This window comes from Juglans microcarpa x Juglans regia, chromosome 1D (genome assembly GCF_004785595.1).
Source record: "Juglans microcarpa x Juglans regia isolate MS1-56 chromosome 1D, Jm3101_v1.0, whole genome shotgun sequence".
NCBI classification, from domain to species: Eukaryota; Viridiplantae; Streptophyta; class Magnoliopsida; order Fagales; family Juglandaceae; genus Juglans; species Juglans microcarpa x Juglans regia.
Genome location: NC_054594.1, coordinates 47,404,663 through 47,426,285, shown reverse-complemented (window position 1 = coordinate 47,426,285; position 21,623 = coordinate 47,404,663). Strand labels below are relative to the sequence as shown.

Sequence of the window (21,623 nt, the reverse complement as noted above, 5' to 3'; positions counted from 1 at the left end):
TATTCTTGCATAAAGAGAGAAAAACTTTGGGCCTTTCGTTTCACATGGGATGTTATTTTTTTAAGAAATGTTTTGTCTATAAATAGATTTTACAAAAAAAAAAAAAAAAAAATAGAAATTGATGTGTCTTAATATAATATGACAAATAATAAATATATTTTGTCGTAAAGTAAATATGACATATCCCATAAAACTACATCATTCATCTTTTTTTTTATTATTATTATTTTAAGCGAGTCAATGTGATAAATACAGAAGTTTAATCGAGAAAAACTTGAAAAAAAAAAAGAAAAAAGAAATTAGATTCCATTTTGCAACAAACTCGTAAAAAAAGCCGAGATAACTAACTCCTCGAGATAGTTCGGCAATGCACATACTAATTTCCTAGTTGTTTTCCGGGGCTACATTCGACGGTAAAATAGTCCCCTTGCCAAACCGGAATTGATATCACCCCCAGTGACGTGGAATATACAAAGAAAAGAGAAATATATTTGGATGAACAATCACACGCTATTGCAGCTAGAATTAAGAGATCTGCATATATAAAGATGGAACACTGCCTTCATCTTGCCCTTTAAATTCTAAGTTTGAACATTGGAATGTCCGATCCAATGTCGTCAGGCTCATTATTTTCAATTGACTCTCCAATTTCAGATGGCCTCGACATGAAACATCAGTCAGAACAGTCTTGGATTGCAAAGAAGCCGCGAGCAATTTCACACCCTACAAACAAACCATGAAAAGGAAACAAATAATAAATTAGATTATAAATAAAAATAACATTAGAAAATAAAAAAATTAAGCAAGTTGGGATGGGATAGATGAGTGGTGCCTTCCAGTCTGCCATAATACCTCATCCATGCCAAACTCAACCACTTTCTCCTCAATAGCCCCAACTTCCTTGGCATTTAAATCATTAAGAAGAGAGATCAAAGAGGTGGTGAACATGGGCTTCACCTCCAAATCATCCATCACCATGTATGTAACCGTCCCTTTCACGTAACCCACCTCACTTGAATATGTAACCGAGCGATTAGCCAAACACGATTTACAACTTCCGACCCCTTCATACACAGTTTCCGTGGCGCGAGTACTACTTTGGCAAGACCCGTAGCAGTACATAGTGTTTCTGCTCGTAAATGCCACGACGCCCGGCAAGAGAAGAGGAACTTTGGGGCTAGGAATTGTTGGAAAAATCAACACAGCGGAATGGATAAAAATGGTAATAAAAGAGTACACTCTACGCACTCAGTGACACCAAGAATTTAACGTGGTTCGGCAACTGCCTACATCCACAGAAAAAGAGCTTCACTATTAAATAGTGGTACACAAGAAAATATTACAGAGGAGGAGGATCACACTCCACTCAACTCAACTCTCTTCTTTTCTCTCAGAGCTCTCCAGGCTCTCTCTCTTTTCTTTTCTCTTCCTTGGGTGTTTAAGACTCTCGCCATAAGCCTCAATTTATAGATGCATTGCTTTACGTATGAATGCATTTATTGTTGCATTCAATGGACAGTTGAGAGCTGGGCTTTGGAGGTTGAGCAGCAAGCAGCCATTGTGGACTGCTTGCTTGGGCAGGGATTTCAACAATTCTCCCCCTCCATGCCCATTTACCTATATGCTATCCATCCCAACTATGTCTCTGCATAGCTCAAGCTTCTCACTTGTAACCACCTTCGTCAGCATGTCCGCTGGATTCTCTTTCGTATGGATCTTCACAAGCTTCAACAGCTGTTGTTCCATCTCTTCGCGTATCCAATGATAGCGGATGTCAATATGCTTGGTGCGGGAGTGGTACATTGAATTCTTGCTCAAATTTAGAGCACTTTGACTATCACAATGTACCGTGTAGTCTTCTTGACTAACCCCTAGTTCTTGGAGGAAACGCTTCATCCACAACATCTCTTTTCCAGCTTCCGCTGCGGCAATGTACTCTGCCTCAGTTGTAGATAAAGCAACACACTTCTGCAATTTAGACTGCCAAGAGACAGCTCCTCCTGCAAAAGTGAAGAGAAATCCTGAAGTAGATTTCCTGCTATCCAGATCTCCTGCCATATCTGAATCTGTATAGCCTTTCAAAACTGGTTTAGCTCCCCCAAAACACAAGCACATCTTTGATGTACCTTTTAGGTACCTGAGAATCCACTTGACTGCTTCCCAATGATCATTTCCTGGATTTGAAAGGAATCTGCTCACCATGCCTACAGCATGAGCAATATCTGGTCTGGTACAAACCATTGTATACATCAGGCTTCCTACTGCTGAAGAGTAGGGAATTACTTTCATTTCTTCAATCTCTTTCTTTGAAGAAGGACACGAGGTCTTGCTCAACTTGAAGTGGTTAGCAAGTGGAGTATTGACTGGCTTAGCATCTCCCATGTTGAAACGTCTGATGACCCGTTCAACATATTTTTGTTGTGATAGCCACACCCTTTTGACATTCCTATCACGAACAATCTTCATGCCCAAAAGTTGCTGTGCTGGGCCTAAGTCCTTCATGTCAAAGGACTTGGATAGTTCCTTCTTTAGTTTGTTAATCTTGGACCTATCCTCACCAACGATTAACATATCATCAACATAAAGAAGGAGTATGACAAACTTAGCATCCTGGAACCTTCGAACATAGACACACTGATCTGCAACAAATCTCTTGTAACCATGACTTATCATGAATGAGTCGAACTTCTTGTACCATTGCCTCGGCACTTGCTTGAGGCCATAGAGACTCTTCTTTAGCTTGCAGACTAAGTGATCTTTCCTTGGAGCTTCAAACCTTTCTGGTTGCTCCATATAGATTTCCTCCTCCAAATCTCCATGGAGAAAGGCTGTCTTCACATCCATCTGTTCGAGTTCCAAATTCAAGCTGGCTACCAATCCGAGTATCACTCGGATTGACATCATTTTCACCACTGGGGAAAATATCTCGTCAAAGTCGGTTCCCTTCTTTTGTTGGAATCCTTTGACAACCAATCTGGCCTTGTGCTTTATCAGCTTTCCTTGGCCATCTTTCTTCAGCTTGAACACCCATTTGCTCTTTAGGGCTTTCTTTCCTTCAGGAAGTTTCACCAACTCATAGGTCTGATTTTTCTGCAAAGAACTCATCTCTTCTTGCATTGCCTGCACCCATAGGCTTCTATCAGCATGAGTTTGAACTTCCTGGAAGCTCTCCGGCTCCCCCTCATCAGTAAGCAGAATATAGTCTGATTCCGAATATCTCATCGACGGAATCAATAGGCGGCCTCTTGCCGATCTTCTTGGTTGAGCTTCATCAACCAAAGGAGGTTCATCACCATCTAACCCTTGTGGTGGTACACCAGCTGCTGGTGGAGAGGGTTCTTGCTCCCCCTGCTCGACACCCTGAGCTTCTTCTTCTGCTTCTGGATCTCGATCCTGCATATCCTCATTATCTGTGGCGAACTGTAATGGTGCAGGATGTGTATAGGAACTAAGCTCTACTGACATCGAGGAAGCTTCAGTTCCTATATGCTGGTTTTCATGGAACACAACGTCCCTACTTCTGACAATTCTCTTTGTCACTGGATCCCATAATTTGTATCCGAATTCTTCATCTCCATATCCAACAAAGATACATGGAGTTGACTTGACATCGAGCTTCTGTCTCAGCTCCTTGGATACGTGTGCAAAGGCTTTGCACCCAAACACTCTCAGGTGAGAGTAAGAGACATCTTTTCCAGACCAAACCTTCTCAGGAGCTTCAAATTCCAGTGGTGCGGAAGGTGATCTGTTGATCAAGTAACAAGCAGCACGAACAGCTTCACCCCAGAATGGCTTTGGTAACTTAGCCATACTGAGCATGCATCTTGTTCTTTCAATGATGGTCCGATTCATTCTTTCGGCTACACCATTGTGCTGAGGGGTATATGAGACCGTCTTCTCATGTCGAATACCGCGATCAGCGCAGTATGCAGCGAACCTTTTGGAAACATATTCTCCTCCATTGTCCGTTCGCAGTGTGGAAATTCTTGAAGTGCTCGAAGACCTAATCCTTTGACTTCAAAACATATACCCAGACCTCTCGTGAAGCATCATCAATGAATGTCACGAAATATCTGTTACCTCCCAATGACTCTTCTTCCATGGGACCACATACATCAGAGTGTACCAGACTCAACAACTCTGATCTTCTCTTCGTAGAGGAATTGAACGAGACTCTGCGTTGTTTGCCAAACAAACAGTACTCACAAGGGTTTAACGCTATTCCTTTGGCAACCTTGATGAGTGCCTTTTTCGCAAGCGTATCCAACCCTTTCTCACCCATGTGTCCGAGTCTCTTGTGCCACAGATTTGGTGATGCCTCGTCTTCCGCTGCATTGAGGCTATCAGCATCAATCTTCACATGGGTCTTGTACAACGTACCGCAAATATGTCCTCGGGCGACAACCATGGCACCTTGTGACAACTTCCAAGTGCCATTGCTGAAGTAGCTGTCATAGCCCTGTCGATCAAGGGCTGTTCCCGAAATCAGGTTGAGCCGAAGGTCAGGAATGTGTCGAACATTTTTCAACACCATGGTACAACCAACGTTGGTTTTTATCTGCACTTCGCCAACTCCCACGATCTTCGAGGAACTGACGTTTCCCATCCTTACCGTACCAAAGTCTCCTGCTTTGTACGTAGTGAAAAATTCACTATGGGAAGTGGCATGGTATGATGCTGCTGTGTCTACTACCCACTCAACATCATGGCTTGCAACGTGCAGACACGTCTCGTCACTGGTGGAGAGTATTGCCACATCTCCCGAAAGAGTGACAAGGGTTTCACCATCTTCTTTCTTCAGCTTATTGCTTTGACCTTGCTCCCTTAAAAACTTGCGGCAGTTTTTCCTTATGTGGCCTTCTTTGCCACAATGGTAACATTTCATGTTACCCGTCTGCTGGTTCCTGCTACTGCTGGACCTTCCACGTGGTTGAGACTTCCCTCTGTTTCTGCCTCCACTTCTCCCTCTATCATCACCTCGAGGCCTTTCTCTACTCTAGGTGACAAGGACATGAGTTTGATTCATGCTTGTCTCTTTTCGTCTGGCCTCCTCATTAAACAGGGCATCCTTAACCATCGTCATGGTAAGTTTGCCATCTGGAGTAGAGTTACTAAGGGAGACCACCAGCGTCTCCCAACTATCTGGTAATGAACTGAGAAGTAGCAGGGCTTGTTCTTCATCGCCAAGATTCAGGTTGACGGATCCGAGCTGGTTAACTAGGTTTTGAAACTCGCTAGTGTGCTCGGCAACAGAGGTGTCGCTCTTCAACTTCAAGTTAACAAGCCGTCTCATCAAGAGGGCCTTGTTTCGAGCAGTCTTAGCTTGATACATATCCTCTAACTTTTTCCAGAGGCTATATGCATCTGTCTCCTGGGCCACGTGGTGAAAAACACTATGGTCAATCCATTGTCTGATCTGACCGATAGTCTTCTTGTGCATCTTTCTCTACACTTGATCTGTTACTTCATCTGGCTTCTTTCATTCATCTTCCAAAGGGTCAGACAGATCTTTACAGTTCAATAGATCCTCCATCCGAGGCCTCCAAAGACTGTAGTTTGAGGCAGTCAGCTTTATCATGGCGCCTGATGCTGAATCCTCTATGGATTTAGACTGATTCTAAAGATAAAATGCAAGTACAGGATCTTTGAAGTGGAATATCACAAAACGGACAGCACCGTTGTGTCCGGAACGATTGATTTTGTTAGAAACGAGTCTTGTTTCGTCAAAATCGGACTCAGATAGCACAAGGAATGAGCAAAAGAACCAAAAGAGGAACACTGTCGCGCGTGCAGCACGTGGCGCGACTAACAGCGCGTTGGCGCGTGTTATTAACGCGCCAGAACCTCATTGGAGCGCGTGTAATGCGTAGGCGCGTGTAACTCACGCGCTTTCTGGGTCAATAGAAGCGTCAGGCGCGTGAACTTCACGCGCAAGGGCGTCTCTGTAGCGCGTGCGGCGCGTTCCGAGAGTGGGTATCACGCGCTCGTACCTCACGTTGGCGCGTGCGGCGCGTGTCGAGAGTGGACTCACTCTCCGATCTTCAGACGGCGCGTGGAGGAGCGTGCGGTGTCCGTCCGGCCTCTGGTTTTCACCGCTTTTCTTGTCTCGATGAGACGAACACAGTGGTCTGCTCAAATTTGAAAACTGAGCTACACACTAAAAACGAGTTTTCTGAAAAAAAAAACTCTTCCCAACAACAGCTCTAATACCACTTGTTGGAAAAATCAACACAGCGGAAGGGATAAAAACGGTAATAAAAGAGTACACTCCACTCCACTCAACTCAACTCTCTTCTTTTCTCTCAGAGCTCTCCAAGCTCTCTCTCTTTTCTTTTCTCTTCCTTGGGTGTTTAAGACTCTCACCATAAGCCTCAATTTATAGATGCATTGCTTTACGTATGAATGCATTTATTGTTGCATTCAATGGACAGTTGAGAGCTGGGCGTTGGAGGTTGAGCAGCAAGCAGCCATTGTGGACTGCTTGCTTGGGCAGGGATTTCAACAGGAATGGCTACTTTAGGCTTTAGCAGATAGGCTTTGTGTTGGTCTGGCTTAATGTAGTTACTGCTCAGATTCTCGATGCTGTTGTAGAGGCTTGGCAAACAGCCTGCCATTCCTTCCCCTTTTAGGAGCCTAACGACATTGCCGAAGGGCAGAGTTAATATGTTGAACAGAAAATCAACGAATTCCTTGCATGCTTCGGCGAAGAGAACGCGTTTGCTGTTCTTGTCTATCAGAAGTTTCAGGTTTACCTTCGCGGCAGCTTCCATGTTTTAGCTATCTGAATAACCCAGAATATTTCCGATGGATTCGGCATGCAGATGCATGGGCGCCCTTTTATCAACGGGTTCTTTTGATTTTCTTCTTTCTTCTTGCGGTGTTCTTTCTCTCACTTTTACTTTTACTTTATTTTATTTATTTTTTTTCGCTTTTTCTTTATCTTTTATTTTCTTAACTTCTTAACTACTTTTTCTTCGTCCTCATTGCTTTTCGTTTCTTTTACGTTTTTGACTACTTTTTCGAACTACGTCCTTTTCTATTTCACACATTTACCAAGCATATAATTTTTTTTATTTAAAATAGTTTTATAGATGTTTGAAATTACGATGAAAAATATAGTATATAGTTTTAGAATTTATAACTTACAGTTTAAATAATAAGTTTTATTATTAAAAATTTATTTACTTTTTGGTAATTATATATTTAAAATATTTTCAAACATATTATATTTGTTTGGAAATAAATTAGAAAAATGCTTTTTGAGGTAGAATTGAAGATTATTTGATTTTTTAAAGGTTATGATCATATACTTGAGAGTTTGAACGTTGTGATTATCTTAAAATTATATGGATATTTTTGCCCTTTGACAGTATTTTTAAAATTTGAATTACGTTTTGAATTATTTGAAAAAGTACGTATAAAGAAAAATATTTTTCCTCAAACGTACTTTTTAATTTATTTGAGATTAAGGACCTGTTTGGGATTGTGTTAAGAGTTTTAAAAAATGCTTAAATATCGTTAAAAACTCTTTAATAGAAAAATTAAGTTATTTGGGTATTACATATTAAAATACTTTTTAATCTTAAATAAGTCAAAAGTAAAAAAAATACGTTTGAGGAAAAGTATCATACGGAACGTAATTTGAATTTTCAAAAAACTATCAATAGACGAAAATATCCATAAAATTTTCAAATAATTACATTTTTTAAACTTTAAAGGATATGGTCATAATTTTTTAAAAATCAAATAATCGTCATTTCTATCACATAAGTCACTTTATTGATTTGTTTCCAAACAAATGTAACATATTTAAAAGTGCTTTAAACATATGGTTATCAAACACTAAATAACTTTTTAATAATATAATTTATTACTTAAGGCATAATTATAAACCCTAAAACTATAAGCTATATTTTCCACAGCAATCTCAAACATGCACTAAAAGATACTTTAATATGTAACACCCAAACAATCTAAGTTTTACATTAATGTCTCGTTTGGTTACTCAGTTCATATGAGATAAGATGATATGTTTTGTTGAAAATTTAATAAAATATTGTTATAATATTATTTTTGTTTTAAGATTTGAAAAAATTGAATTGTTTATTATATTTTATATGAGAGTTTGTAAAAATTATAATGATTATATGAGATGAGATAAGATAGTTTGATTTTGTGTAAATAAACAAATCTTAAAGAGCTTTTAAGACTATTTACACATTTTTTAAGACTCTTAACGCAATCCCAAACAGGCCCTTAGTCATGTTTGAGATTGTTAAGGATCTGTTTGAGATTTTTGTAGGAAATATAATTTATAATTTTAGTGCTTATAGTTTAAGTAATAAGTTTTAGTATAAAAAAGTTATCTACTGTTTGATAATCGGATGCTAAAAATACTTCTAAACATATTATATTTGTTTGAAAATAAATTAAAAAAATTATTTATGATGTCAAAATGACGATTGTTGATTAAACTATACATTTAAGAGTTTGAAAGTTATAATGATATAAAAGTTGCACGAGTATTTTTGTCTGTTGATAGTATTTTTAAAATTTGAATTACGTTTCGTATTATTCAGAAAAACATGTTTGAGTAAAAGTATTAAAATAATATTTTTCTCAAACATACCTTTTAACTTATTTGAGATTAAAAAGTATTTTAATATGATATACTCAAACAACCTATATTAAAGAATTTTTAAAAAGGTTTTTAAAAATTACCTTTTAAAAATATTTTTAAAACCTGAAAATCTAAGACTATATTATTACTACCTAATATTTTTAAGAATTTTTAACATATTTTTACTACCTAATTACTACCTAAGAGTATATCATTACTATCTAATATTACTACCTAATATATTTTAACATATTTTTAAAAGAATTTTTAAAACTAATATTTTTTAAAAAGGTAATTTCTAAAAAAAATTTTAAAAGGTAATTTTTTAAAAAGTACATTATTTAAGAAATTTTAAGTAGTAAGATGAAAGTAGCCTAGTAATTTATTAGATAGTATTTTACTCTTTCTTTTTTTTTATTTTTTAAACGTGATCTCAAGCTTTTCTTTTTTCGATTTTGCTTTTGCTTTTCGCTTTTTTATTCTTAACTATATTCTCGACCTACATCTTTTTCTTTTCTTCTTGGTTAAGATTTTCTCCACCACCATCTTTCTTGTACAGGTCTTTTAGCACTACCCTTTTTCTTTAGTCCTTTCCTATCGCTTTTGACATCTATACAGATTTACTTTTACAGTAATGGTTTTCCTTTTTTCCCCTTTTCTTTGTCATGACTTTTGTTGTCCTCCTGCTAATACGCGTCACGCAGTGGAAATACTTTTGAGTTGCCCCAAGTTGCCCCTCGAGTTGTTATTAGCATATTTTAATTTGAGTGGGGCGGTACCGCCCAGCTTTTTATTTTATTTTCATATTTTTTTAATATATTTAAATATTTTTAAAAAATAAAAAAATATATCAATACACTTAAAATCATTTTCTTAATCATTAAGTAAAAAAATAAAAAATTCTTACCAAACGATCAAATAGAACGGTAAAAATGAAACAACATAATAATGTTTCTCTTTTAATCTTTTTAAATATTAAAAAAAGTTATCACTAATAAAAAGTTGAATTATTTTCAATATTTACTGTTCAAGTTGACCGTTTGAGTAATTTTTTTTTATTTAATGATTAAAAAAATGATTTTAAATGTATTGATATATTTTTTTATTATTTTTAAAATATTTAAATATATTAAAAAAATATGAAAGAAAAAATAAAATAAAAAACAAAACAATATGCGATAATGTTAAAAGGGTTACTCGGACGGCAGAGTAGTCTAACTCTAAAAGGTTATCAGTAGATATTCATAGAAGTACGCTGTTACGTTCACCAACAAAGGCTACCGATCCTTTCTACCGATAGTGCATTTGCATTTTGTTTTTTAGTTTTTATTTAGCTTTTCTTTTCAAGCATTTTTTAAAAAGAAAAATACTATGCTCACACAAGATTTCTACCAATTTTTTTTTTTTAATTTTGTTTAACTTACTGATTAAGTAAATGTTTTTAAATGAATATGTGATTTTTTTATTTTTAAAAAATATCTAGATAGTTTAAAAGTAAAAAAAAGTGTTTTGAGTGTTCGGTAAAAGTTTTCTGTGGACGTAGCAACTTCTTTTTAAAAGAGTTGTTCTTCCCAATTTGTCTCTCAAGTTACCCGAGTGTATTTTAGGTTTTTTTTTTAATATTAAAAAAATTATCACTAATAAATTTGTGTGCATATTATTTTTAAGAAAAATACTACATAGAAGCCAAAGAAAAATCTAAAATATACCGAGGGTAATTTGGATGCAATGTAGCATTACCCTATTTTTAATACGTTGGACGGATGAAATTATCTGCTAGCAAGACTGAAGAAATCGATACAATCAAGCTCCAAGCTGACCATGAGACTAATATCTCGAATGCTTAAAAAATTATATTTATCATCTCTTATACTATATATAAATATGTAATTTATCATTTTTATCATTATCTTTAAACATATATATTGATTTATAAATCACACATGATTTATCATTTTTATCATTTTATTTAAATATATATATTGATGTATAAATATATATTTAAATAAGATAAAAATGACAAATTGTATGTTGATATGTATTTTGAAGATGAACATTTTTCATCTTTTAAATTTCTCTCCATGGACCATCGCGAGAAAATATTGTTCAGTATATTTTTTCTATTAGAATAATGAAAGAAATAGCGACCAAGCCTTTTAGTTTAGAAAATCAACAGTCCCATTCTGGAAAGTGTATTGCTACTATATACCACCCATGTTTCTCCGCTTGATATGAAATTATAATTTTTTTTGCATTTTTCTTTTAAATATTTTTTAAATATCTTTAAATATTTTAAAAATTTTAAAAATATATCAATATACTAATAATCATTTTTTTAATAATTAAAAAAATTAAAAAATAAAATAAAATATATGAACGGTCACTTTTGAAAAATAGAAAATCACGGCGCCCGAAGTTTCATGAATCGCAACTGTCTCAATGCAGAAAGAGGGTTAAAAACATGAGAGAGAGAGAGAGAGAGAGAGAGAGGCTATAAATGGGAAACCAGCCAAGCCAAAGGAGGAGGTCCCTTTGCATACCGAATCCATTCCCAGATTTATCATCATTCACAGAAATTACAAATTAATGGCAACAACCAAAGTAAGCCTGAAGTTGTTAATAGACAAAAAGAAGCAACGTCTGATTTTTGCTGAAGCAGACAAGAAATGCGTTGATTTCCTCTTCAGCATTTTGACTCTGCCGGTGGGAACTGTTGCTGAGCTGCTAAAAGAGGAAGGAATGGTAGGCTGTCTGCCAAGCCTCCACAACAGCGTTAAAAATCTGAGTGCTCCTTGCTTTCTCAATGACCAAGGCAAAGACTTCCTCTTAAACCCCAAAGTAGCCGTTCCTGGTGCTAACGTTTCTCTCCTCTTGCCAAACGATGCGTCATTTACATACAGGAAACTGAGCCCCGATCAGTGGGTACATTGGAATTGCAGGGCCTATATAATCGAGGATGCTAATCCGATCAGAAGTTGTGGACAGTGCGCGCCTACTACTGAGGGCGGTTTTGTAGAAGGGATGGTCACATACATGGTGATGGATGATCTGGAGGTGAAGCCCATGACCACCATCTCTGGTATAACTCTGCTTAAAGAGTTTAATGTCGAGGAAGTTGGAGCTGTTGAAGAGAAGGTTGTAGACTTGGGTATGGATGAGGTATTCTATTAATCGATCCCTTCCTTTATGTGCATTACAGCTATCAATTGCTTCTTTACTTGCCTCTCGCCACAATACAGTCCATTTGTGAATGTCAAATGAGTCTAGTTCTGTGATGACTTTGTAGTTTCTTTTTCTGGTATGCAGTTACTCGCTAGCTGATTGATTCATATGTGAAATGGGAACGATATAATTCTTATTAATTGAAGAGAGAAAAATAAAAAGGAAAATAATGGATAATGGTAGAGCCATTATTATAATTACATATGACCAATGGTTTGTTCCTTTATCTGGTTTGTTGCTAGGGTGTGAAATTGCTCAAGGCTTCTCTGCAATCCAAGACTGTTCTGACTGATATCTTCCTTTCCTGCCCGGACAAAATTAGAACCAGGGAGTAAATTAAAAACGAGGGATTATAGAAGGACCAAATGAAGGCGCGCAACGTTGCATCTTATTCGTCTGTTCGGGTTCCAAGGGCAACAACTGTACGTGTTATTCATCCAGAAATTACAAAAAAAAAAAAATTCTGTGAGATTTCTACTTAAGATGTTGTGTTCCTTGTAAGTCAGATATGGTGTGGCAATATGCTTTTTCTTTTTGTCTGTAAAAGAAAAGGCAGAATGATATTTAGAAAGAAAGTATTTTTCTTGTTCATCCGTGGACGTAGCAGCTCCCTAATCTAAATAGAAAGTAAACTTGTGCTAATTCTGCCTGTATTGCCACCGGATATGGATACGACTTCTCCGATAAAGGTGCTTGAAATAAAACTGACTGCTTCGGATCCCGATCCACTTTTTTAGTGCCATGCCAACACGGCAATAGCACGTATTCTATTGGCTTTCAAACTAGAGATACATGAATTCAACTCATGTACAAATGAAATATCACGGGGAAGATGGATGACATTAGCACAATATTAGCATTTTTGAGTTGCCCATGATACAAATTGTGATATGGCTTGTACCACGCACACAACATTGCGCATAGAATTTAATGATAAGTAACCATTGAAGGACGATTCAAGGGAAGAACTAATAACAAGAGTATCCAGCAAAAGAAAGTATCAACTGCATCTATTCTGTCTGCCAAGGCCCTCTGAGATTGTTTCTAATGGTGTGAGTGAATATACAAGAAAATGAATGTTACACGAAAGTGAGGGTGTTACGACACTGTACAACCCAGGTGATGAGCCACGCACCAACTTCAAAGAGCAGCCTTCCTGCAAACAACATTAGGAAAATATCCCAATAAGAAAGAGGGGGGTAACAGGCCAGCTGAACGATTGCCCAATACATCAAAATTATGACCGTTTGTGAGCACAGTGCACACCACAAGGGCAACAATTTGAAACCCAGTCTGAAAATTTCACAATCAGATATACCAATATAAGATCGATGAAGCAGATGCAAATTAGTTGAAAATTCCATTGGCAGTTGTACAGTTTTCAAAAAGACCAGTGGCCGTGAGGGAACATAACTACCAAGTGTTTCACCTAACTCTCATATATGACATAAATCTACGTATGTAGGTATGTATGTACCGTTTATTATAAATTTAAATGAAAAAACTGTAAGTCCTTTTGGAATTACTTATTAAAAAATGAATGATCGAACAACTAATGTATCTTCTCTTAACTATATTCGAGTTTAACTGTTCCTGGAAATTAATAAGCATCTTAGGCCCCGTTTGGCTTGCAAAATGGTCTCAGCTCAACATCCAAACACTACAAACACAAGCATTTTTCAATTTTAAAATTTCAACTCTTTCATCTAATCATTTTCTAATAATTACAACTTTTTCAAACTTTCAAACAAAACACAAAAAACAATTCAACTTTTTCTAATTTCAAAACAAAAATTATATTAAAAAACTATATTCTAACAATATTTTAACTTTAGAATATTTTTATTCAATTTTGTCTCTCTTTTCCCAAAATCCCATAAAAAATATTAACTCAAATCATTTCACTACTATTCACAAACTATTGCACTGCTATTTACAAATTTTTCATCTCATCTCATCTCAACATCCAAACGAGACCTACTTCCGCAAATTTAGCATGTTGCTAGTAAAAGTCCAAGGAGAATAATCTTGAAGAAAACCTTCTTCACCTATTACAACAAGAATAGATACACCATCATGTGCTTTGGTAACTAGAAGAAATGCATTTAGATGGAGGATGCTTGACACATAGTCATTACCTCAATGATTTTTTACCAGCGAATGTTTATCTTGATGAACGAGAAAGTTGCAGGGAGTTGAGCCAACCTAAGAAACAGAGAAAGAACCGGGGCATTGTATTGCAGAATCTACGCAACTACAACGAACTCAACAATGCAAGAAACTCCATTGGCTCTTCATATTCTTTAACAATCTGCTTATAAACCACATCCAGCATTCAGATTAGAGGAACTATAAGACACTGCAAGAATACTTCAGCATGAATATTTATGCCATTGCCTGTCAACGTGTTATGTAGCCAATTTAAATTAGAGTGACATATTTCTTCTCCAAGGCTTAAGCTTATAAAGGATTGAGCCCCAATTGGCTCAAACCCGAAATCTTTCCCACGCATCAATCCCAACAGCTTTTACCACAAGGCAAGCAATTAACAATCCATGGGGTCGATAGATAGTTTACCAGTGACAAATAAATTGCTCAAAAAAACTTAACTCACATATGCCACCATTTAGAAGCAACAGTTCTCAGATGTCATTCAAAAACATCCTGACACTTCAAACCAAGGTTTCCTTGAAAGCTCAGAACATGTTATTCTACATCTTTTCATTTCAAATAAAACAATTTTTTCATGTCTAATACCACCTGAGCTAAATCATAAAGGCTTAAAATATAGTTGCTGTCCCACAATACAAAAAACTTCATATGGCAAACTGACTAAACCATACAAGGCTACAAACAAGTAAAAACCTTGCCTTAAAGTTCTAGGCATTTGAAGATGATAAAAATTATACACAAAACAGAAGAAGAAAATAAAATATAACACCGTAAATGAAGATTTAATACCTTGATAGTGGTGTCTCTCGGAAGACCCATTTGGTTAAGAGCATCACGACCGATTTGTTTCCAGTCAAGCTCTTTTCTATCATCTAACTCTATGTCACTGTCTAATTGAATCTGACTTCCATCGTGGTCGAAAGACCTTCCTACCCAAAAATATAATATTCTATTCTCATTTTTGCCTAAATCTGGAGAGAAAATAGCAAAAGCATCTTTAGAATTCATATCAGTTGCACCAAATGTTGCAATCTTTTCTAAACTGGGCCATCGGCATACTAAAGGTTGCATACTGTTACAATGTGCTGACCCACTTTCCTCCATCCCATTTGAAACAGAAGAGCCCAGGTCGTATCCGAGAGGATGTTTTTTCCAGGATTTAGTTAAATCTCCCACCCCATTATCAACAGCATCCTTGAAGTCAACTTTATCTTCTATCCTATCCAGTTCACATGGAGAGCAAGTATTATTGTTCATCCTAACACCGTCCTCTTGATCAGCAATATAACTTGAGGGGGTATATGCCACCCTCATATTATCAGCCATCAATGGCAATTTCAGAGACTTTGATAAGCTCCCCTGCGTTCAGCAAGGGAAGGTGAAAATACTTTAGATTGGACAGAAGAAGTTGATTTAGAACGTGGCTGCGACTTCAAATTGACACCAACAGTTTCTGGACCATCAGAAGTTTTGGATGACAAGAGGGACAAGTTAGAAAAGTTACGCAAAGTTGAAGATACTGGAAGAGAACACGAAGCCACAGAAGGAGAATCCAGAGAGGATTCTGACAAATACTTTGAAGTGGCGCCTGAATCTGAACAGATGGAATTTGGAGAGAGATAAGGAGGCGAAGAAGCAGAAGATGAAGATGACAACGACGATGATGAGAATGATGATGAAGGTGACGACGATGACGAGAATGATGATGAAGGGGACGATAGATTTGTAGATGGATGTCCCATCATCCTAGAATCTGAGTAGACCCTTGAGAGATACAATTTGGGAGCTGCCACAAACTCTTTCATGTCGCCAGACGCAAACTTAAGCCTTGATACACTCCAACTGCTTTCTCTGGCAGGAAGGTGCGTTTCATGTTCATTCTCAGATGATGCAAGTGGAGGCACAAAACCCCCCTTAATAGCTTTCTGGAATATCTCAAAATCAACATTATAGGAGTCCACTTTCCTGGCACCTGTACAAATCTTGACTTTTAATTCCCCAGCCTCTACACCATCGCTCGGTTTCTCCATCAAAGGTAAAAGGTGCTTAAAAGCATCCCAAAAATGAGCCGGTTCCTCTCCTTCCTTTATCATCCTTACTGGCCCTTGCGCTTTCTCATACCGAACGATCTGACATACAGCCCCTCTTGCATCCTTTTCCATGATGGTCTCACAGTTCTTACCAATCCAAACATATATTGCAGAAGGTATATGGACAATAAACGCACCCCTAGAATCCAGTGCAGAAGAGGAAGGATCATTTAACATTTTTGGGACAAGATGCAAAGGATCATAGGACGAGTGTGGGGCCATTCTATACATCCTCAATAAAGAACTCGGGCTAAGAGGGAATGCATGAACTCTCTTTTGGCACTGTAACAATTGGCAAGCAAAACCCATATTTGGATCCGCAATACCCCTCGCTGCCTTGACATACTGAAAAGCATCATCAAAACTCTGTCCTTCTCTCCACATAAGATACGCAATCACCAAGGATGTGGATCTAGACACCCCTTGGCAACAATGAACAAAAACCCTTCCACCCTGTTCTCTAACATCTTCAAAGTAGTCAAAAACATCATATAAAATGCTAGTAATATCCTCGGATGGACTGTCCTGCAACCACAAAGTTCTGTACATAAAATCATCTTTGAAATACTCAGGACAAACAAAACCTACACAATTCAGAACATGAGTAATCCCATTCTGTTTTAGTATATCCTTATCTTTTGCAACTGCATCTCCACCAAGATATACGTGGTCAGCCACTTTTGAGCACTCCTTATCAAAGGATGCGATCTTATCCCTCTTCACAAGCCCGCCATTCTTATCTGGGTTTCGCTCGATTGATGACAAATCAAGCTTCAATCTCTCCCTCCCACTTGGTGTAGGTGGTCCTGGCCACTCGCCAATATCATCTGACCCAGCCTTGGGCCATTCATCCAAGCTCCGGCGAGCAATAGCCAATGGCTGTAGTGGCGGTAAACATGACCGAGCTTTGAAATTCTGCTGTGATCGCGGGGTTAATGGAGCAGGAAACCGACGGTTTTGCCCGTTATTGTTTCCTGCATTACCATTTGGATCCCCGCATTCTCTCTCTCCAGAATCCGGGTTTTGGGAGGCAGCACGGGAAGAGGACCACGATGCCGAGCGCAGAAACATCCTATGGTTGCCAGAAACTTGGCACGGAGCCCGAGAATTACTGGAGGCATCCTCTTTACCCACCATGCCCAGTTCAAGATTCACTATCTCAGTGTGAAAACGGAAGCAAACCCAGAACCCTTACTATTCAAACACTATCCTCGATGAGTGAAGCAAGGTGGGGTTAACCAACATGTGAGGAATTAAACCCATATCAGATCAAGCATAAGATGCACACTGCGACAGATAAAACTTGATAGTAAATCAATATTTAGGCAGCAAATTAATAATTAAGCATAAAATCTAGAGGGGGAAAATTGAAAGGAAATTAACAGAAAAACAAGAAACAAGCATTCTGAATTTGGAGAGAGAAGAAAGTGGCAAATCTAACGGGCAAAATAGCAAGAAGAAAGCGGAAAACCTAGTCTCAGTCTTGAAGTGAAATGCTTAAACACGAAAAAAAAGGACAAAACAAAATGAAATAAATTAAGAAACTCATATCATGAAAGAAACCATAGTGTAAATTTCTAGGGTTTTTGTTTTCTTGTTCTGCTTGTTTTCCTGCTATGCGAAGCTGGCAGAGAGAGGAGGGTGGATTAGATTTGTGACTTACAGAGTGAGGTACGTAAAGGAAGCCATGAAAGGGACGTAGTTTTGAGAGAGAGAATGGATGTGGGTGCGAGAGACAGAGAGCTTCAGAGCAAATAGAGGGAAAAAAGGAGGCAAAGCTGAGCAAAGGGTAGAACGGGGCGAGGTGGGGGAGGGGGGAATAAGGAGTCCCTGCCAATTGTTGCGACTGTGAGTGTGAGAGCCAATTTAACTTTGCTTTTTTCTTTGAGTTTTTAATATGAATAAAAATAGATAGAAGTTATTGTTGAGAATAATTATTTTATATATATGATGTGGTATTATTTAGATTATATATTTTTTAAATCTAAAAAAAAATAGAAAATTAGAAGCAGTCTGTAATAATTCTAAAGTGTGCACTGCTACAATAATTTCTCTCTAGCATTACTCTTTTAATATATATCATAATTTCATGTTTTGAAAAAGTATATTCTAAAATTATGGTTTTTTAAATAAATAAATAAAAGTAAATATATCATTTATTTAAAATTATTTTTAAATAAATATTATTAATTAATTAAATATTAAAGGATCATTGTTCACCATTGCTATCGTTTAAGCTTCCTCCCAAGACATAAATGGCATCTCATACCACTGGATTAAATGGAAACCCAATTCAACCCTTTATTTATTTATTTATTTTTAAAATAAATACTTCATTAATAATAATAATAATCATGATACATAAACACGATTCAACTCTTTATTTTTGTCCCTTAGATTGCTGGAAGGTAGAATTTATCTTTTTCTTCAAAAGGGACAATTTATTTAGGCCGTTTGGATTCAGAAACTATATCAGCTCATGTCATTTTATTTTATTATTATAATTTTTTTTTAAATTTTCACACAAAATATAATAAACAATTCAATTTTTTCAAATCTCAAAACAATAATAATATTAAAAATTGATATTCTAACAATATTTTATTCAACTCATCTAAAACTATCTCATCTCATCTCGTCTCAATTTTGGAAGTGCTTAGTTTAGATCTGAGTAGAAATAAAATGGCTCAAAAGATGTGAGAGAGAGAGAGAGAGAGAGAGAGGGAGGGATAAACTGAAAAGTTGGGAGAAATCTGTTTTAGCAAATGATATTGAGATATAATAATAAGATATAGAAGTAAGGTCTGAAACCAAAAAAAAATAGTGATTGATATTAGAGGGAGAGAAAACGACATTTTTTGGCAGCATCGAATTATTTATTAGTCTTATCTAAGCACTAATCGACTTGATAGTAAACGTTTCAAGACGTATGGATTTACATGAGGAAAAAAACACTAAAAAAGATGGACCCAGTTATCTGCAATTCTGACTTATGACGAGGAAAGTGACATTGGATAGACTTAACTCTAATCCTAGTTTCCCAGGTGTACAAATTGCCGGGGGGAAAAAAAGAAAAAAAGAAAAAAAAAAAACACTATGCCAAAGCTGAACTCATGATCCATGGCCTACATGCTTTAAAAATCTCTGGAATTCACACTTAAATGTATAGCCCGACATGTAAACCGATGTTTGCCATTTGACTAGAGAAGGTGCAAGAGGTGTGTAGTTTGGAATAAAAGGCAGGGATGATGGGAGGGAACACATTTTCAGCACATGTATGACAACACCTCATCATAATATGTTGAATACAAACAAACACTCAAGGATCGCCTTCACAAGAAAAAATAAATAAATAAACTTTCACCAATGGGGAGGAGGGTCCTTCATTATGTACCAGGGCCCAGCATTTTATTAGGAGTAAAGGCACTCATTCAACTTTGAAAGTCTTTTTTCACCACCCTAAAATGCAAGCAAAACAAAACAGCAGTGCAGAAGGGGAAATGCAAGACATGGAGCCTTTGCAAACAGCTAACTTGAATGAATTACCTTCAGGGTTTGGCAATAGCCAGTAGCCACATATGCGGGTTTGGTTAGCTCAAGTCAATTTCAATTTGGGGAAATGCAAGAGAACCGATTCCGGAAGCATGGAATTGGAACATGAATTGGGGCCATGCGAGCATCGCATTCATTGTTGTCTGCAGGTCTTTTTCCTGGTTATCTGAAAAGTATGATGGCAGATTAGAATATCTCAACCTAGGTTGTCATCTTTCCTGGGAGTTTCACTAATTTTCGCATGAAAACTCCACCCTCTGCCATAGCACTTTCAGCCTACAAGGAATCAGAACAGACGATATTTGTTCGAAACAAAAAAAGCCAGAAAATTCCCATCCCGAATGAATCAGTGACATTTTTTATGGACGCCCAACATCTTCCATCGTATTTGCAGGGCTACAGTAGAAATATCTACGAGTTCACGACTCTGCTCAGGAACTGGTAATTTGAGATGGTAATAAAACTGAATACATCGATTTATTTATTCCAGGTAAAATTACAAAAACAGTATTAACATCATCAATACCACATCACCAGTGACATATTTTTTATTCATTTGACTTCACAGTCATTACTGATCTTAACTCTTACAAGCCAAGGGGCCAGGATTCCAAACCCATCCATATGGGATAACAATTCAACAGCATATAATTACCATACAGTATGCTGGACTCAAGAAAGGATGATTCCATTTACTTGCATTCTTTTGAGTACCATGTACAAAACACAGCCCGAGATGTTTAAACTCGCCTAGTCTCCCGATAGGGAATCTTATCGATCAAAGCATGACCCTGGACGATTGGGGGGCTCCGGGCATTCTTGCTGGTCATTGGGGTGGCTTGAAGCCCACACCTATTTTTAAGAGACATTCGAAGTATTGCAACCGGAGTGATGCAGTTGTGGTATATGTCATCTCTCCTGCCCCACAAGCACCCTATAGGAAACAAAGTGGAGTCAAATGCAATTCTCAAGAGCCAATAATAGCCATGAAAGTAAAACAAAGGAAATATTCCACCCAATATTAAGACAATCAATATAAGCATCTATAAATTGCAAAAGTTGAAGATAAGAGAAACGATTCGAATGAAAACGTGGGATGAACTTGCGCACCCCTGGGCATCGCAGCAAAAACTCAAAACACTGCTGAATAGTAAATCATCTGTCGAGGGTTTGTATCATCAATTACTTGTAAATCTTGACAAGTAATTGATGATTTACTATCCACATATGCATACCTGCAGCTGCTGCAGCTTAAGGTCATAACGTTTGCTGAACAACTGATGTATCAGCTATTTCCACCCCACTTAAAAACTTCTCCTCCAAGCACAAGCTCTTGCTTGGAAGCATCATTTATTCCTTCTAGTGGTTCGGCAGTATAGACTCTATCCCAATGGACATCGGGATGGTCAAGATAATACTAAATGCCTCGACTGCTGAAAAATGCATCTGAAACCCTTTGCAACAGCCTTTGGAGAAACCCCAAGTCCCAACCTGTACCAACATAAAATATTTTTAAGTTGACACAACTGGACATTTGGCTTTATGCCAATGTGAAGTTACTGCCAGGAACCACCAGTTATGCACTACATTCTGTGGGTTAAGATTTGCTTCAAATGAATTGAAGGTTTCTCCCCTGAGATGTAAAAATTCAAATACTTTACAGGCATTGGTTTGTATAAATGACACTTCCCTTGGGGGTATTTGCAGAACAGTATGGACATTTTTTGCTAAAGACATCTGTTATAAGCTATGCTCAAATCGTAGGACTTTCCAAACTTTCGACTTGATCCAAACAGGCCATATAAACATATTACTAGGGTAACATCAAGTTTATATAGCAAGCAATACTTACTGAAAAGATCCAAATAGTTTATCACCACAAACGCCTTAATTACCGTAAATCATCCGAACTGACTTGGAAAGATCCACATAGTTTACGAGTTTTGCATTTCATTTCTGTGATATTA

At 37.1% G+C, this 21,623-nt stretch overlaps 3 protein-coding genes and 1 long non-coding RNA gene across 4 annotated transcripts; 1 reads left to right on the top strand and 3 right to left on the bottom strand.

Annotated features, from left to right (window-relative positions):
* Positions 1–469: 469 nt before the first annotated feature.
* LOC121240513 lies at positions 470–6,859 on the bottom strand. Its single transcript, XM_041137970.1, has 4 exons — positions 6,510–6,859; positions 853–1,185; positions 648–723; positions 470–614 (listed from the first exon to the last, which is right to left on the bottom strand). The coding sequence occupies exons 1-4, from the start codon at positions 6,768–6,770 to the stop codon at positions 526–528; spliced, it is 759 nt and encodes a 252-aa protein (XP_040993904.1). The 5' UTR covers positions 6,771–6,859; the 3' UTR covers positions 470–525.
* Positions 6,860–11,082: 4,223 nt separating this feature from the next.
* LOC121250130 lies at positions 11,083–12,480 on the top strand. Its single transcript, XM_041149075.1, has 2 exons — positions 11,083–11,779; positions 12,085–12,480. The coding sequence occupies exons 1-2, from the start codon at positions 11,207–11,209 to the stop codon at positions 12,175–12,177; spliced, it is 666 nt and encodes a 221-aa protein (XP_041005009.1). The 5' UTR covers positions 11,083–11,206; the 3' UTR covers positions 12,178–12,480.
* A 183-nt stretch (positions 12,481–12,663) lies between these two features.
* Positions 12,664–17,965, bottom strand: LOC121250121 (protein-tyrosine-phosphatase MKP1-like). The gene is given in 4 exon segments (XM_041149065.1): positions 12,664–12,998; positions 13,981–14,153; positions 14,804–15,369; positions 15,372–17,965. Coding segments are annotated over 3 exon segments (2,493 nt in total). The 5' UTR covers positions 17,242–17,965; the 3' UTR covers positions 12,664–12,998; positions 13,981–14,096.
* Positions 17,966–20,114: 2,149 nt separating this feature from the next.
* Positions 20,115–21,378, bottom strand: LOC121249221. Its single transcript, XR_005937614.1, has 2 exons — positions 20,892–21,378; positions 20,115–20,590 (listed from the first exon to the last, which is right to left on the bottom strand). It is a non-coding gene; the product is annotated as an uncharacterized LOC121249221 (long non-coding RNA).
* Positions 21,379–21,623: the final 245 nt, after the last annotated feature.

Coding starts and splice junctions, on each gene's coding strand:
- LOC121240513 (XM_041137970.1), bottom strand. CDS start 6,770: ATGGAAGCTGCCGCGAAGGTAAACCTGAAACTTCTGATAGACAAGAAC. Junction 724..852: donor TTGAGTTTGGCATGGATGAG/GTATTATGGCAG, acceptor GTTTGTTTGTAG/GGTGTGAAATTGCTCGCGGC. Junction 615..647: donor ATGTCGAGGCCATCTGAAAT/TGGAGAGTCAAT, acceptor TGAGCCTGACGA/CATTGGATCGGACATTCCAA.
- LOC121250130 (XM_041149075.1), top strand. CDS start 11,207: ATGGCAACAACCAAAGTAAGCCTGAAGTTGTTAATAGACAAAAAGAAG. Junction 11,780..12,084: donor TAGACTTGGGTATGGATGAG/GTATTCTATTAA, acceptor GTTTGTTGCTAG/GGTGTGAAATTGCTCAAGGC.